The 13,437-nt window shown below is 48.0% G+C and overlaps 1 protein-coding gene across 1 annotated transcript in view; it reads left to right on the plus strand.

Moving 5' to 3' along the window:
• The window catches only part of PPP2R1A (protein phosphatase 2 scaffold subunit Aalpha), a 32,559-nt gene extending 27,074 nt beyond the window's left edge, over positions 1–5,485 (plus strand). The window contains exons 10-15 of the mRNA XM_082863437.1: positions 304–477; positions 812–872; positions 1,572–1,726; positions 2,577–2,719; positions 4,789–4,880; positions 5,036–5,485. Of these exons, the coding sequence (XP_082719563.1) occupies positions 304–477; positions 812–872; positions 1,572–1,726; positions 2,577–2,719; positions 4,789–4,880; positions 5,036–5,052 (642 nt within the window). The 3' untranslated portion in view covers positions 5,053–5,485. The remainder of the gene's footprint in view (positions 1–303; positions 478–811; positions 873–1,571; positions 1,727–2,576; positions 2,720–4,788; positions 4,881–5,035) is intronic.
• The last annotated feature ends 7,952 nt before the right edge of the window (positions 5,486–13,437 follow it).

A 13,437-nucleotide genomic window follows, 5' to 3' on the forward strand; every position in this document is an offset into this window, starting at 1 on the left:
TTGTCTGTTTTTCCCAGGGTACCATGTTTTTGCACTGTGATTCCTGCAGATTCTTCAAAAGGGCTAAACATTTTTTGTGCTTCTATGATGAGATTTGAAAAGCTGTCCCATTTAATAATCCATGTTGCTTGCTTTGTGTGTGCTTTTAACGTGTCCCCAGGGCCGGGAGCTGGGCTTGGGCAGTGGTAGTCTGCCCTGCAGAGATGTTTATTATATGAGGTTGGTGTGGTTGAGCTCTTTTCGCCCTGCCCTGGGTTCTGTGTGCATTGGCCTTCTCTCAGAACCCTTCTATCCTCTCCTCAGTGCCCGGAGGTGCGGCTGAACATCATCTCCAACCTGGACTGCGTAAACGAGGTGATTGGCATCCGGCAGCTGTCCCAGTCCCTGCTTCCCGCCATTGTGGAGCTGGCTGAGGATGCCAAGTGGCGAGTGCGGCTGGCCATCATTGAGTACATGCCTCTGCTGGCTGGACAGCTGGTGAGTGCGGAGGCCTGGTGCCAGGCACGCTGCCCTGGGAGAGGTGCACGGTGGAGTCTAGTCACAGTGCAGTGTGTCCCGGGCTGTGCCGGTGGACCTGGGGGCCGTGAGGGCTCAGTGGAAGGTGTGAGGACTGTCCGGGGAGTCGGAGGAAGGTACACAGGAAATAGGGCCTTTATAAGATGGATAGAATTAAATGAGAGGGAGGAGAGAGAAAAAGCCCCTCAGGTGAAGCTGAGCAGTGTCCCAGCTGCTTGGGGTGGGTGTGGTTTCCCTGAGGTTTGCTGGAAACTACCCAGTCTCCCGTGATCCCTTACTTCCTTGTCTTCTGCAGGGGGTGGAGTTCTTCGATGAGAAGCTCAACTCCTTGTGCATGGCCTGGCTTGTAGATCATGGTGAGTACTTCTGGTGTCTCTGGGAGGAGATTGGGGCTCCAGGAGGGATGCAAGGGCGGATTGTCTGGGGCAGGTGGGGAGAGTGGGGGAGGCTAGAGTCACTCTCTCCCATGCTGTCAGATGCTCACGCGGACCAGCTCCTTGCTTTTTGGAGTCCCAGAGAAGCGCAGGGGTCACCCAGGGGCTGCCTGCTACAGTCGAGAGTCCTAGGGCTACCAAGCAGACAGCCTGGGTTTGAATCCCACCTCCTGGCTGTCGAAGCTTAAGCAAGTCACTTGCCATCTTTCAGCCCACGCTCATTCTGTGAAACATGGGACTTCTCATCCCAGCCTTTCAAGGCCATTGTGAGAACTGCTCATTGTTTTCACTAAGAGTGGCAAAAATAAAAGTTAACATTTTTCTGTAACAGGCAGGCTCCATTCCATGTACGAAGTACTAAATCATTTGCTTGGGCAAATCACTTCTCAGAGCCTCGGTGTGCCCGTCTGTATCTTGGAGCTCTTGAGGAGGTACTGCGTGGAAAGAAAACCCTACATTTAGCACACAGCAAGCCCTTTCTTTCTCTTGGAGTTTATTCGTTCGTATGTGGCCTGGTACCTAGGGCTGCTCGGTAGGCAGTAGTGAGTGTGACTGTGACTCCCCACCCGAGTCAGTCCTTCACCTCTGAATCACCGCCCCCTGTCCCTCATCCTTCTGCAGTCTATGCCATCCGCGAGGCGGCCACCAGCAACCTGAAGAAACTGGTGGAGAAGTTTGGGAAGGAGTGGGCCCATGCTACTATCATCCCCAAGGTCTTGGCCATGTCTGGGGACCCCAACTACCTGCACCGCATGACTACGCTCTTCTGCATCAATGTGAGCACGCCCACCTGCCTCCGGCCTGTCCCTGAGGGGTGGGGGAGTACCTAGGAGAGGAGGAATGGCAGAGGGTCCGCAGGGGAGAAACCTGGCTTGGGGGTGGGCAAGTGATGGGATCTGGGGTTGCAGGGGTGAGTCCTTGGGGAACTGCAGGCCAGAGGTTGGGGCTCCCCAGTCAGAGTCACAGGGCCTCTGGGGGTGGGGACCTGGCGTTGTGGGAGGCCCAGGACTAGGGAGACTTGGCCTCTCGGAACAGTGATTGCCAGACCTTTCTGGTAGGAGAGGAAGCACCCTCTCCTTCCTCACAAAATGTGTATATATCTATTTATGATATAATAGTTAAATGTGCAGTTTATAGAATCAGACCTTTTTAATTCTAGCTCTGCCATATATTAGCTATATTTAATCACTTAAATAAGCCATACACATAACTAGAAATTAAAGGATAGGATTTCAAAACTAACATAACTAAGTGTTCTGATAATTTCTTCCCATGCCTCACTTTGGAGACCACTGTACTAAGGAAGGGATCCCAGGTGTCAGGAATCAAGTCCCATCCCAAGAGGATGAAGGGAAGTCTGAGGGTGGGGAGACAGGATGGGACAATGTGGGCTGGGAGTTTGCAGGGCAGGGAGACAGTGGTGTTAGGAGGGTGTTAGGGGAAATGGGAGCTTCCAGAGAATAAACTACCCTCAGGGTGGGCGAATCTGGGCTCAGAGCTCCCCCAGTTGCTCAGCTTCACCCTCTGGCCCGACAATCACCAGAGTGGCCTTGGTCAGAAAGGGAGAGAAATGGGAGTTAGCCGTGAGCTTCGGGTAGTCACCCTCTGCTACTCACTGACCTCCAGGTGCTGTCTGAGGTCTGTGGGCAGGACATCACCACCAAGCACATGCTGCCCACAGTGCTGCGTATGGCTGGGGACCCCGTCGCCAATGTCCGCTTCAACGTGGCCAAGTCCCTACAGAAGATAGGGCCCATCCTGGACAACAGGTGAGGCCTGGACCCTCCTTCACACACCAGTAGCACTGGTTTTAGGCATCTTAATCTTTGACTTTTGAAGGTAGAGCTTAGGGTTTGAGGCCCAGGACCGCTGTTTGCTTGCTCTGTGACCTCGAGGTCTTAGTTTCTTCAAATGTAGAATGAGAATTCACATGACCTGCCTCACATAGTGGGAGGGGGTGAGAAGGTGGCAGTTCTATATAATAGCAACAAATCATTAGAAAATAAAATTAACACATGTGTGTGTGTGTGTGTGTGTGTGTGTAATTTACAATTGCTCCAAAACCATCAAATACCAAGTAATAAATTTAATGAAAGATGTATAATACCTCTAGTGAAAACTATGGAATATTGCTTTGGGAAATTAAAGGAGACGTACATAATATTCATGGATGGGATGGTTCCCCAGACTCATAAGTTTAGTATAATCTCAGTTAATCTCAGCAGGTCCTTTCTTGAAAAATTGACAAGTAGATTCTGGAATTAACATGAAAATGCAAAGATCTGGAATAAGCAAATTGATCCTAAAGAAAAACAGAGTTGGAAGACTTATCCTACCAGATACCAAGACTTAACTGTGATGCCACAGTAATTAAAAAGTGAGGTGTTGGCACAATAATATTCAAATAGCTCAGTGGCACAGAATTGAGGGCACAGAAACAGACCCTCGTGTATACCAGTTCAGTGGGGGAAATGGATCGCTATGTCAGAATGACTAAACTGAAAAAGCTCAGTGGCGCAAGTGTTGGTGAAGGTAGACAGCTGGAACTCTCATATCTTTTTTTTCTTTTTATATTTTTTTTTTGCGGTACGCGGGCCTCTCACTGCTGTGGCCTCTCCCGTTGCGGAGCACAGGCTCCGGACGCGCAGGCTCAGTGACCACGGCTCACGGGCCCAGCCGCTCCGTGGCATGTGGGATCTTCCCGGACCGGGGCACGAACCCATGTCCCCTGATCGGCAGGCGGACTCTCAACCACTGCGCCACCAGGGAAGCCCTGGAACTCTCATATCTTGCCGGTGGGGCTGTAAATAATAAATGGGCCTAATCATTGAAAATTGGTAGAGTTGAGTGAAGCTAATTAGACATACACTCCATGAGCTGGTGTGTTCTCTCCCGGCTGTATCCTCTCCCGGGTGTATATCCGAGAGAAAGGAGTGCTTGTTTCTAACAAAAGAACGTTCATGGTAGCTTTATTCATTTTAGCCATGAAGTGGAAACAGCGCAAGTGCCCATCGACAGTATAGTGGATAAGTTGTGGTTTATTCATATGGTAGGAGACTGTATTTAGCAATAAAAAGACTCCTTCCTGCTGTGTGCAGCAACCTAGGTGACTCTCAGAGACTCACCTACGTGAGAAGCCAGGCCCAAGAAAACCTATCCTGGGATTCCATTCATATCAACTTCAAAAATGGATCAAGGGGCATGTAGGTGATGGAAATGAGAATAGTGGTTATATTGGGGGGGAGGGGGAGCTCTGTCAACTGGAAGGGGACATGTGACACCTGCACCTCTGACTTCTGTCTCTGTCCACGACACAGCTTCATACCTTTAGTTTCTCTCTGAATTCCACCTTCGTTTCCCCAGACAGCTGAGTGTCGGTGCAGATGCATTTCCCTGGGCCCCTTGCCTCCCTGGGCTCCTGTAGGGCCAAGTCCCTCCGTTTTGGCGCTTGCCTCTTCTGTTACTCATCATCAGTTTGGTCTGTGTCTTCCTCCCAGCCCAAGCTCCACGTGGGTGAGAATCAAGAGGGTTGGATTTTCCACTGTGTTCACACCTAATACGCAGTAGGCCTCAATAAGTATGTTAAATGAATGGAAGGTACCGACTTCCAAGGCTCAGAGACTTGTGGGTTCTGGATTCCACTTTTCCACACTGTCTGACATCCCTGTACCTCTTCTGGGCCCCAGAGGCCTCTGTCCTGGTTTGTCAGACTTCCAACCTTCAAAGTAACTGTTTCTCTGGCCCCTGAGACTCTTAATTCAGTTGTGTGTCTGTCTGTGCGCACCTTGTGCCCCCGGCCCCACCTGGCTGACCCCTTGCCCTCCTCTTCTCTTCCCAGCACACTGCAGAGCGAAGTCAAGCCCATCCTAGAGAAGCTGACCCAGGACCAGGACGTGGACGTCAAGTACTTTGCCCAGGAGGCTCTGACTGGTAAGGCATTGAGAGCTTCGAGACCCCAGCGGCAAGGTGGTCTGCAAGGATGGCGCTAGGCCTGGGAGCAGCCGCTCCAGGCGGGGAGACACAGGAGCAGCTGTGGGCAGAGGGCTAGCTGCTGTTCTGACTCCCAACTGTTCCTGTTCCCCCAGTTCTGTCTCTCGCCTGATGCTGGAAGAGGAGCCAACGCCGGCCTCTGGTGTCCACCCTCCCCCCCAGTCCCTCCCTCAGGGAGACATTGGGGGGCCTTTGACTGTCACTCCCTGTGCATGGTCTGACCCCAGGGCCCTCCCCCAGCACGGGTCCTCCCCTCCCCAGCCCGGGAATCCGACTTCTCACCGTCCACCTCCCAAGGGGCTGAGGGGAGCGCAAGGTGGGACAGGGCAGAGACCTTGGGAGGAAGGGGCCACTGCCGCCCACGCTGGGGGAGAGATGTGAGCATCCCAGGTCACTGGCTCCTGCTGCTGTAATGGGGACCCCCTCCGCCATCTACTTCTCCACCTCCCTTCCTTCCCCTCAGTGGTTTTCTTTGTGTCAACTGTGTCGTTTTTATTTTATTCCTTTCTTTCCCCTTTTCACAGAGAAATAAAGGTCTAGAAATAGCTGGTCCTCTGGTCTTAGTCGCTAGCATGGGGAAGAGGGCACCACGTCAGCGCCGCAGTCTTGCCCTTCTCTCTGGGGAGGACGTAATTACTGGGCTCGCACACCCCTGTGTCCTGCGAGTGAGGAGGTTCTCTGGGAAGCTGATGGGAGTGCAGCTGGCCCACTGGGTAGCGGGTCCACGAGGTGTCTCTGGCCAGCACAGTCCTGAGGTGCAGTTCAGTTTCACAGACGTTGGCTGAGTATGTGGTGGTTAAGAGCAGGTGCCTTGCAGCCAGACTGCTTGCATCCAAATCCCAGTTCCTTCACTTAATAGCTGTGTGGCCTTGAGTAGGTTGCCCAGTCTTTCTGAACTCAGATTACAAGAGTGTGTAAAATGGGGATAACAGTAGAACCAGATTGAGGGGCCGGGTGTGAAGACTCAGTGAGTTAATGCACATAAGGTGGGTACTGACTCGGGCATGAGAGGAGTCGGTCAGGGGAGCTGTAACTTGCTGGAGAACCCCCTGTGGTTGGGAGGCCCCAGGATAGTCAAGGCTGTGACAGGGAGCAGGCCGGGGACTGTGGCTAGACAGAACCAATTATCCTACAACATCTGTCCGCCTGTTTCTTTACTAAGACAGACACCCTGATTTTTAGCTGGGCACATGACTGCCTGGATTCAAGGCAGTTTCCCAGGGTCTCTTGAAATTTGGTGTGGCATTGCGACTAAGTTCTGGCCAGTAATATGTGAACAAAGTGGTATGTGCAGCTCTTAGGAAGTGTTCCTAAGCGGGGAGGAGATACGCTCCCCCTCCTTTCCTCCTTCCCGTGCTCTGGAATGTGGATCAGGTGGCTGGAATGGGAGCAGCCATCCCAGGCCAGGAAGTGATCTTAGACGTGTAGGCCCAGCAAGGCAGCAGAACGAGATAGGCGGAGCCTGGGTTCCTGATGCTGCCGAGACCCACACAAGTTACCAGTCGCCTGGGAGAGTTAAACTGTTTGACTGCTTGTTTGGGGTTTCATCACTTGCAGGTCACCCGAGTTCTAACTGATGCAGGGGCCAAAGAGCCCCAGAGAGGAGCAGCAGACGTAGTGGATGGTGGTGCGTGTAAGGTTTCACAGAGGACGTGCTGCCCGAGTGAGATCTGGCTCTGGGGCGGGGGGAGTTGGCGACGGGCGGCGGGGTGCTTTCGCCAGCTCAGCCCTCACGTTACTGAGTCCCTACCGTTTGTTAGACCAGCTCGAACCCCGGGGGGTGGGGGAGAAAGCGACTCTGTTCCTCCTGTTACTAGCTCACCTTCATTTCCTAAGGGCAGGGCCTGTGGTTTAAACTCAGTCCCCCCACCCCACCCAACCCAAAGGTACCTTTCCTGGGTTATAAATATTTGAAGGACTGAACGAGTGAAGAATTCATGAGGTGGGGAGGCAGGCAGTGTAATAATCACTTGCAGCATGATGTTGAGTGTTCAAGCTTAGTCGTCAACCTGCCAGTAATTGTTGGAGGAATGTTCAAATGAATGACTGTGGTGTCCCACTTAACATTTTACTGCATGACAACCCAACCCCCCCAAACTTAGTGACTTAAAACAATGAAATGTGTTATTCCTCCTAACTCTGTGGCCTGGGCTTGGCTCAGTTGGGAGGTTCTTCTGCTCCGTGTGATGTCTCCTGGGGCTGCGATGTTCAAGATGACTTCTTCATTGCCAAAACCCCTGTGGTTGCTTCTGCCTTCCAGGATAAAGCTGCGGTCTTCAGCTTGCTCCAAAATACTCTATATGCCCTGGAGTCAGCCTCATCTCTTTACACTGTTGATGCGTCCGCACGTCAGCAGCGGAGCTAAGATGTCTCTGGACCACACGTGGTAGGACTGTTACATTGGCGGCCTCCAGTGGACCACACTCCAGGGCTCACATCTTGAGTGGTCCCCTCCCACACTGGCTCTGGGCTTGGCCACGTGACTTGTTTTGGCAAAGGAGTGACAGCATTAGAATTGAAGGGGAGAGACTTGAGGCTTAGAGATCCAGGAGGATTCTGGTCTAAGTGGGCTGGAGCAGGTGGAGTTGGGGAGGTGGCAGGTAAGGAGGGTAACAGGAAGGTTCCCAAGGAGACAGATTGGGACTTGGTGGCACCCGCATTAGGGGAGTAAGGGGAAGGTTGCTGTCACCTTGGCACCCAGGATGCAGATCTTCCCAGTCTCGCCACCCACCACTCCCTGGCAAACATTCTTGGCTCCTGCAAACCCACACATGCTTCAGCATCTCCAGCCTTTTGCCTGTAACATGAACCTCTACCTGGAAAGCTTTCCCTCCTCCTCTCTCATCAGGGAAACAAGTAATTAGTATGGAGAGTGAGGAAGTGAGACGGAGTTACCCAGGGAGCATGGAGGAGTAGGTAGGGGCCAGATCCTGAGGAGCCTCTAAATAGCAGGGCGCAGGGCTTGAAGTTGGCCCTGAGGGACGGGGTCCAGTAAGACTTGGGGAGATCCTTCTGGGGTCAGACAAGGCCAGGAGGCCAGGGAAGAGGCTGGCATGGTGGTCTGGAGGGTGAGGACCTCAGCTGGGCTGTGGTTGAGGACAGAGGGCAGAGGGATTGAGGAGGTGGACCTGATGCCACTTCTCCTTTTCAAACCCACAAGAAATTACACAAGGAGCAGCCGGAAGGAAGGCCTGGTCTCTCTCCTGTCCTTGGTTCTCATCAGAATATCTGAAGTCTCAGCACATACCTGTCATCAGCCCTCCTGTGTGGAGGAAATCCCCACTCCAGCCACTCCCTTCAGTTCTTCCCTGTCCAGCTGTGTTTCCCAGATGGGGGAACAGACACAGAGTGTGTTGGGTGTGTGATGTGGGCCCTTACGGACTGACCAGAACTCCACAAATCTCCCAGAAGAAAGAAAATGCCTTGATTTCCTCTTGTAGCTTGAGATCCTCTTCAGCCCAGCCAAAGAAGGAAGCTGGCTTGACAAGCTAGACGAGGAGGGACACGGCATGGCTGGCTTAGTAGCACTACAGGAATACGAGTCCTGATGTCTTATTAGCCATGATGCACGTTGTGGAAATCCTTTTTAATGAGTCAGGGCAAAACCTGATCTGACCTGAGCTGCTCTAGTGACAAAACCTGACTTAGACTGTTAGGTAGAGTTTTATCCCTTTTCTATGGAATATAAAGCACAACAGAAATGTTCTTGTGTTTGGAATATATGGAATATACTGAATTGGTAATCAGAGAAACTATCCACAAAGAGAAGCCCAGACCCAGATGGCTTTACTGAATTCTACCAAAATATTTAAGTAATTAATACCAGTTCTTCACAAACTCTTCCAAAAAATAGAAGGGGAGGAAACACTTCCCAGCTTATTCTGAGGCCAGTATTGCCCTGATACCTAAAACCAGACAAAAACACCAAATGAAAGAGATCTACTAGACCATTAACTCTTAAGAACAAAGATGCAAAAATGCTCAAAAATACTGACAACCTGAATTCAGCAACACATTAAAAAAAATTATACACCATGACCAAATGGAATTTATCCCAAGCATTCAAGGTTTAACATCAGAAAAATCAACGTAATACACCATTAGTAGAATAAAACACAGAACCACATAATCATCTCAGTTGATGCAGAAAAAGCATTTGACAAAATCCAACACCTTTTTGCGATAAAAACACTCAACGAACTAGGAATAGAGGGGAACCTCCTTAACATGATAAAAGACGTCTCCAAAACCCCACAGCTAACATAATACTTAACGGTGAAAGACGGTGCTTTCCACATAAGATCAGGAACAAGACGCTCCTGTCCCTTCTACTCAACATTGTACTGGAAGTTCTAGCCAGAATATTTAGTCAAGAAAAAGCAAAGGCTTGCAGATTGGAAAGGAAGAAGTAAAACTGATTGCAGATGACATGATCTTATATATAGGAAATCCTAAGGAGTCCACTAAAAAAAAAAATTGAGCTACTAAACATGTTTAGCAAGATGGCAGGATACAAGATCACAGAAATCATTTGTAGTATTGCAGACAATAACACGTGTTTGGTGAGGATGTGGAGGTAATTGGAACCCTCACGCACTGCTGGTGAGAATGTAAAATGGTGGACCCACTTTGGAAAACATTACCAAGCACTTCCACTGATAGGTATATACCCAAGAGAATTGAAAACATGGCCACAGAAGATCTTGTACACGAATCCTGCTAACAGCATTGTTCACAAGAGCCAAAATGTGGAACCCACTCAAATGTTTATCAGCTGATGAATGGACAAATAAAATGTGGTTTTTCCATATAATGGATACTACTTAGCTATAAAAATGACTGAAGTACTGACATGTGCTACAACATGGGTGAACCTGGGGAAAAAAAAATATTACGCTAAGCGAAAGGAGCCAGACACAAGCGGCCATATATTGTGAACTTTCATTTACATGAAATGTCCAGATAGGCAGATCTATAGAGACAAAGTAGATAAGTGGCTGAGGTTGAGGGGTCGGGGGTAGGGGGTGGTGGGCAATGGAAAGTGACTCCTTAATGAGTATCAGGCTTCTTTTGGGGGTGATGAAACGTCCTGGAACTAGTGGAGATGGTTTCACAACTTTGTAAATATACTAAAAGCCATGTAATTGTACACTATAAGAGGGTAAATTTGATGAGACATGAATTAACATCTCAATGAAGAACAGTCACCACTAAGCCCTATCTGGCTACCCCGGTCTAGGTAAGTAGGTTTGTAAGAATAAAACAATTTTCTTCTGTCCTCTCCACAAAGTTATTTATACTCCAGTTGGTCCTCTGCACCCTCGGGTTGAAAATATTTGGGGGGGAAAAGATTCCAGAAAGTTTCAAACGGCAAAACTTGAACTCGCTGTATGCTGGCAAGTATTTACATAGCGTTTACATTGCAGTAGGTATTATAAGTAATCTAGAGATGATTCAAAGTATATAAGAGGGTGTGTGTTGGTTATGTGCAATTACTACGGCATTTTATTTATTTTTTTGTGGTACACGGGCCTCTCACTGTTGTGGCCTCTCCCGTTGCGGAGCACAGGCTCCGGACGCGCAGGCTCAGCGTCCATGGCTCACGGGCCCAGCCACTCCGCGGCATGTGGGATCTTCCCGGACCGGGGCACGAACCCGCGTCCCTTGCATCGTCAGGCGGACTCTCAACCACTGCGCCACCAGGGAAGCCCTACTATGGCATTTTATATAAGGGGCTTGAGCATACATGGATTTTGGTATCCATGGCGGGTTCTGGGGTTAACCCACATATACCAAGGGATGACTATTTTTTTCAGGTGCTGTTTAGAAGAGGCCTTTCCTAATATTTGCTATCGATTTCTATCTTCTTTGCAGTATAGTTAGAGAATATGTTTGATATTTTTAAAATCCTTTGATAATAGCTGAGACTTAACTTACGGGGCCCAGTGTATGGTCAAGTGTTGTAACTCTCTTTGTGTCATTGAGTAGAGTCAGCAGATGTGAGCAACATTCTACAAGGTCCAAAAGACCAAGTTTATTTGTGGTAGGCAGATCTGCTATTCATTTCTAAATTTAGCTTTTAACAAATTAATACTAAGAAAATTGCTAAACTCCCACTTTAATTGTAGAATTGCCTGCTCTGTTTTGTAAATTTCTGCTTTATGTATTTTGAAGCCATGTTTATAGAGGCATTTTAAAATGAAGACTATATTTTGGTGAATTCAGTCTTTTATCATTATGAGATTACTTCTTTACATCGAGCAGGACCTTTTCGTGTCAAGTCTTAATTCTTTGATACTAATATAGATCCTTCAGCTTTCTTTTGATTAGTATTTGCACGGTATGCTTTTCCCATCCTTTTGTTTTCAGACTTTCTGCAGCCTTAGGTTATATATATAGTGATCGTAAATGGCATATTTTTAGAAAATCCAGTCTGATGATCTTTGTTAACTGATATTTAGTTCCAATTATATTTAATGTACTTAACTAATATATTTGCACCTAAGTCTGCCACTTCCCTTTATGCTTTCTATTTCTTCTACTCTTCTGTTTTTCTTTTTCTCATTGCCTCTCTGTGGATTGACTTAGGATTTGTTTTACCAATTCTTTTCTCCTCTCTTCCTGGTTTGGAATCCACAGACTCTGTTTTTATTCTTTTAGTGGTTCCCCTAGAACAGTGTTTCCCCACCTGAGTACTGTTGATATTTCAGCCTGATAATTTCTTGTAGGGGCTGTGCTGTAGTAAATTTATCGGCATCCCCAGCTTCCACTAGTTAGCAGGAACACCTCCCACCTCCTCCATGGCCAGAAGTGTCTCCAACGTGGCATTTGTGCACTAGGAGGCAAAATCCCTCCCAGCTGAGACCGCTGCCCTAGAAATTAGCACACACACAACCAACATATCAAAGTCTAACAATCAAAACCTTTATCCTCCTCGTGTTAACACAAGAACCTTAGAATCTTTTTTAAAAAATAAATTTATTTTTATTTTACTTTTGGCTGAGTTGGGTCTTCGTTGCTGCACGTGGGCTTTCTCTAGTTGTGGCGAGTGGGGGCTACTCTGTCGTGGAGCACAGGCTCTAGGTGTGTGGGCTTCAGTAGTTGTGGCATGTGGGCTCAGTAGTTGTGGCTCGCAGGCTCTAGAACGCAGGCTCAGTAGTTGTGGCGCACGGGCTTAGTTGCTCCGCGGCATGTGGGATCTTCCCGGACCAGGGCTCAACCTGTGTCCCCTGCACTGGCAGGTGGGTTCTTAGCCGCTGTGCCACCAGAGAAGCCCAGAACCTTTGAATCTTGATACTCAGAATGCGGAATGGACCAACAGCCTTGGCATCCCCTGGGAACTTGTTAGAAATGCAGAATGTCTGATCACAACCCAGATCTGTTTTATTTTATATTTATGGTACTTCTTTTGTCTTTTATGCTGAAAATCTTAGTTTTTAATTACATTGACATAATCATTTATTTGTTTTATTCACATTGCAGGATATGTATGTAATTATATAATACTTATAATTAATTACATTTTAGGATATTTGGAAACATTAAATATAATATATAAAATATATAAGTATCAGAGTATATGTTATATAATTACACATTCCATATATCAGAAAGGCACATAAAATATTTGTAATAGTTCCACAATAACTAACAGATTTACTAATAGTCTGATGAGTATAGCTTAACTTTTCTTTTTTCAATTTTATTTATTTATTTATTTTAGCTTAACGTTTCTTTATGCCTCTTTTTTTCTTTTTGTTTTTTTTTTTTTGAAGAAATTTCCCGCTCAATGTGACCTGAGGTCAGTCACACGGCCCTTCTAATCCACCCACTCTCACTTGTTGAGAAGCGCCTCAGCCATGGAGTACATGGAAAAGGTCACTGGCCCTGGGGGCCCATCCTCTGAATTCTCCAGTCCTATCTTTTCCACCTAGAGGGTGACTTGGCTTTTATGAACTTCAAGTTGGGAGAATGAAATAAAATGATGAATGATGATACTGTGTCTCCTCGGAGGAGAAATACCATGGCTGCCCAAGCAGATAAGGGCCACAAGGGGGTGCTTTGTTCCTTATGTGCAAACTGTTCACAAGAACGACAAGATTCTAAATATTGTCATCAAGTATGGATGGAAGGAAGGCACCGGGATCATCTTCCCAAATGGGTGATGACAGGCCTGAAAACATCTCTCAGACGTCTTTGTGCTTAAAGACAAGTTCCATGCACATTTCTTCAGGGATGCATCAATGTGGCCTACAGTTCATCCTTGAGCCACAGGGACATGGGACCTGGATCTGTTTGTGTGTATGCGTGGGTAGTGAAGATGAAGATGATGGGGGTGTTTTCATTCATTCCCACCAGCCTGGCTATTCTTTTCCCCCTTCATTCATTTCCTACTCATTCTATCTCAGCTGCTTTCTTACTCTCTGCCTCATTTTCACAACGGCAGCATGTGGTTACCTCATGAACACTCCCACCATTACTGGAGGATTTCTTTACA

This window comes from Leucopleurus acutus (genome assembly GCF_964270905.1).
Source record: "Leucopleurus acutus genome assembly, chromosome: 20".
NCBI lineage: Eukaryota > Metazoa > Chordata > Mammalia > Artiodactyla > Delphinidae > Leucopleurus > Leucopleurus acutus.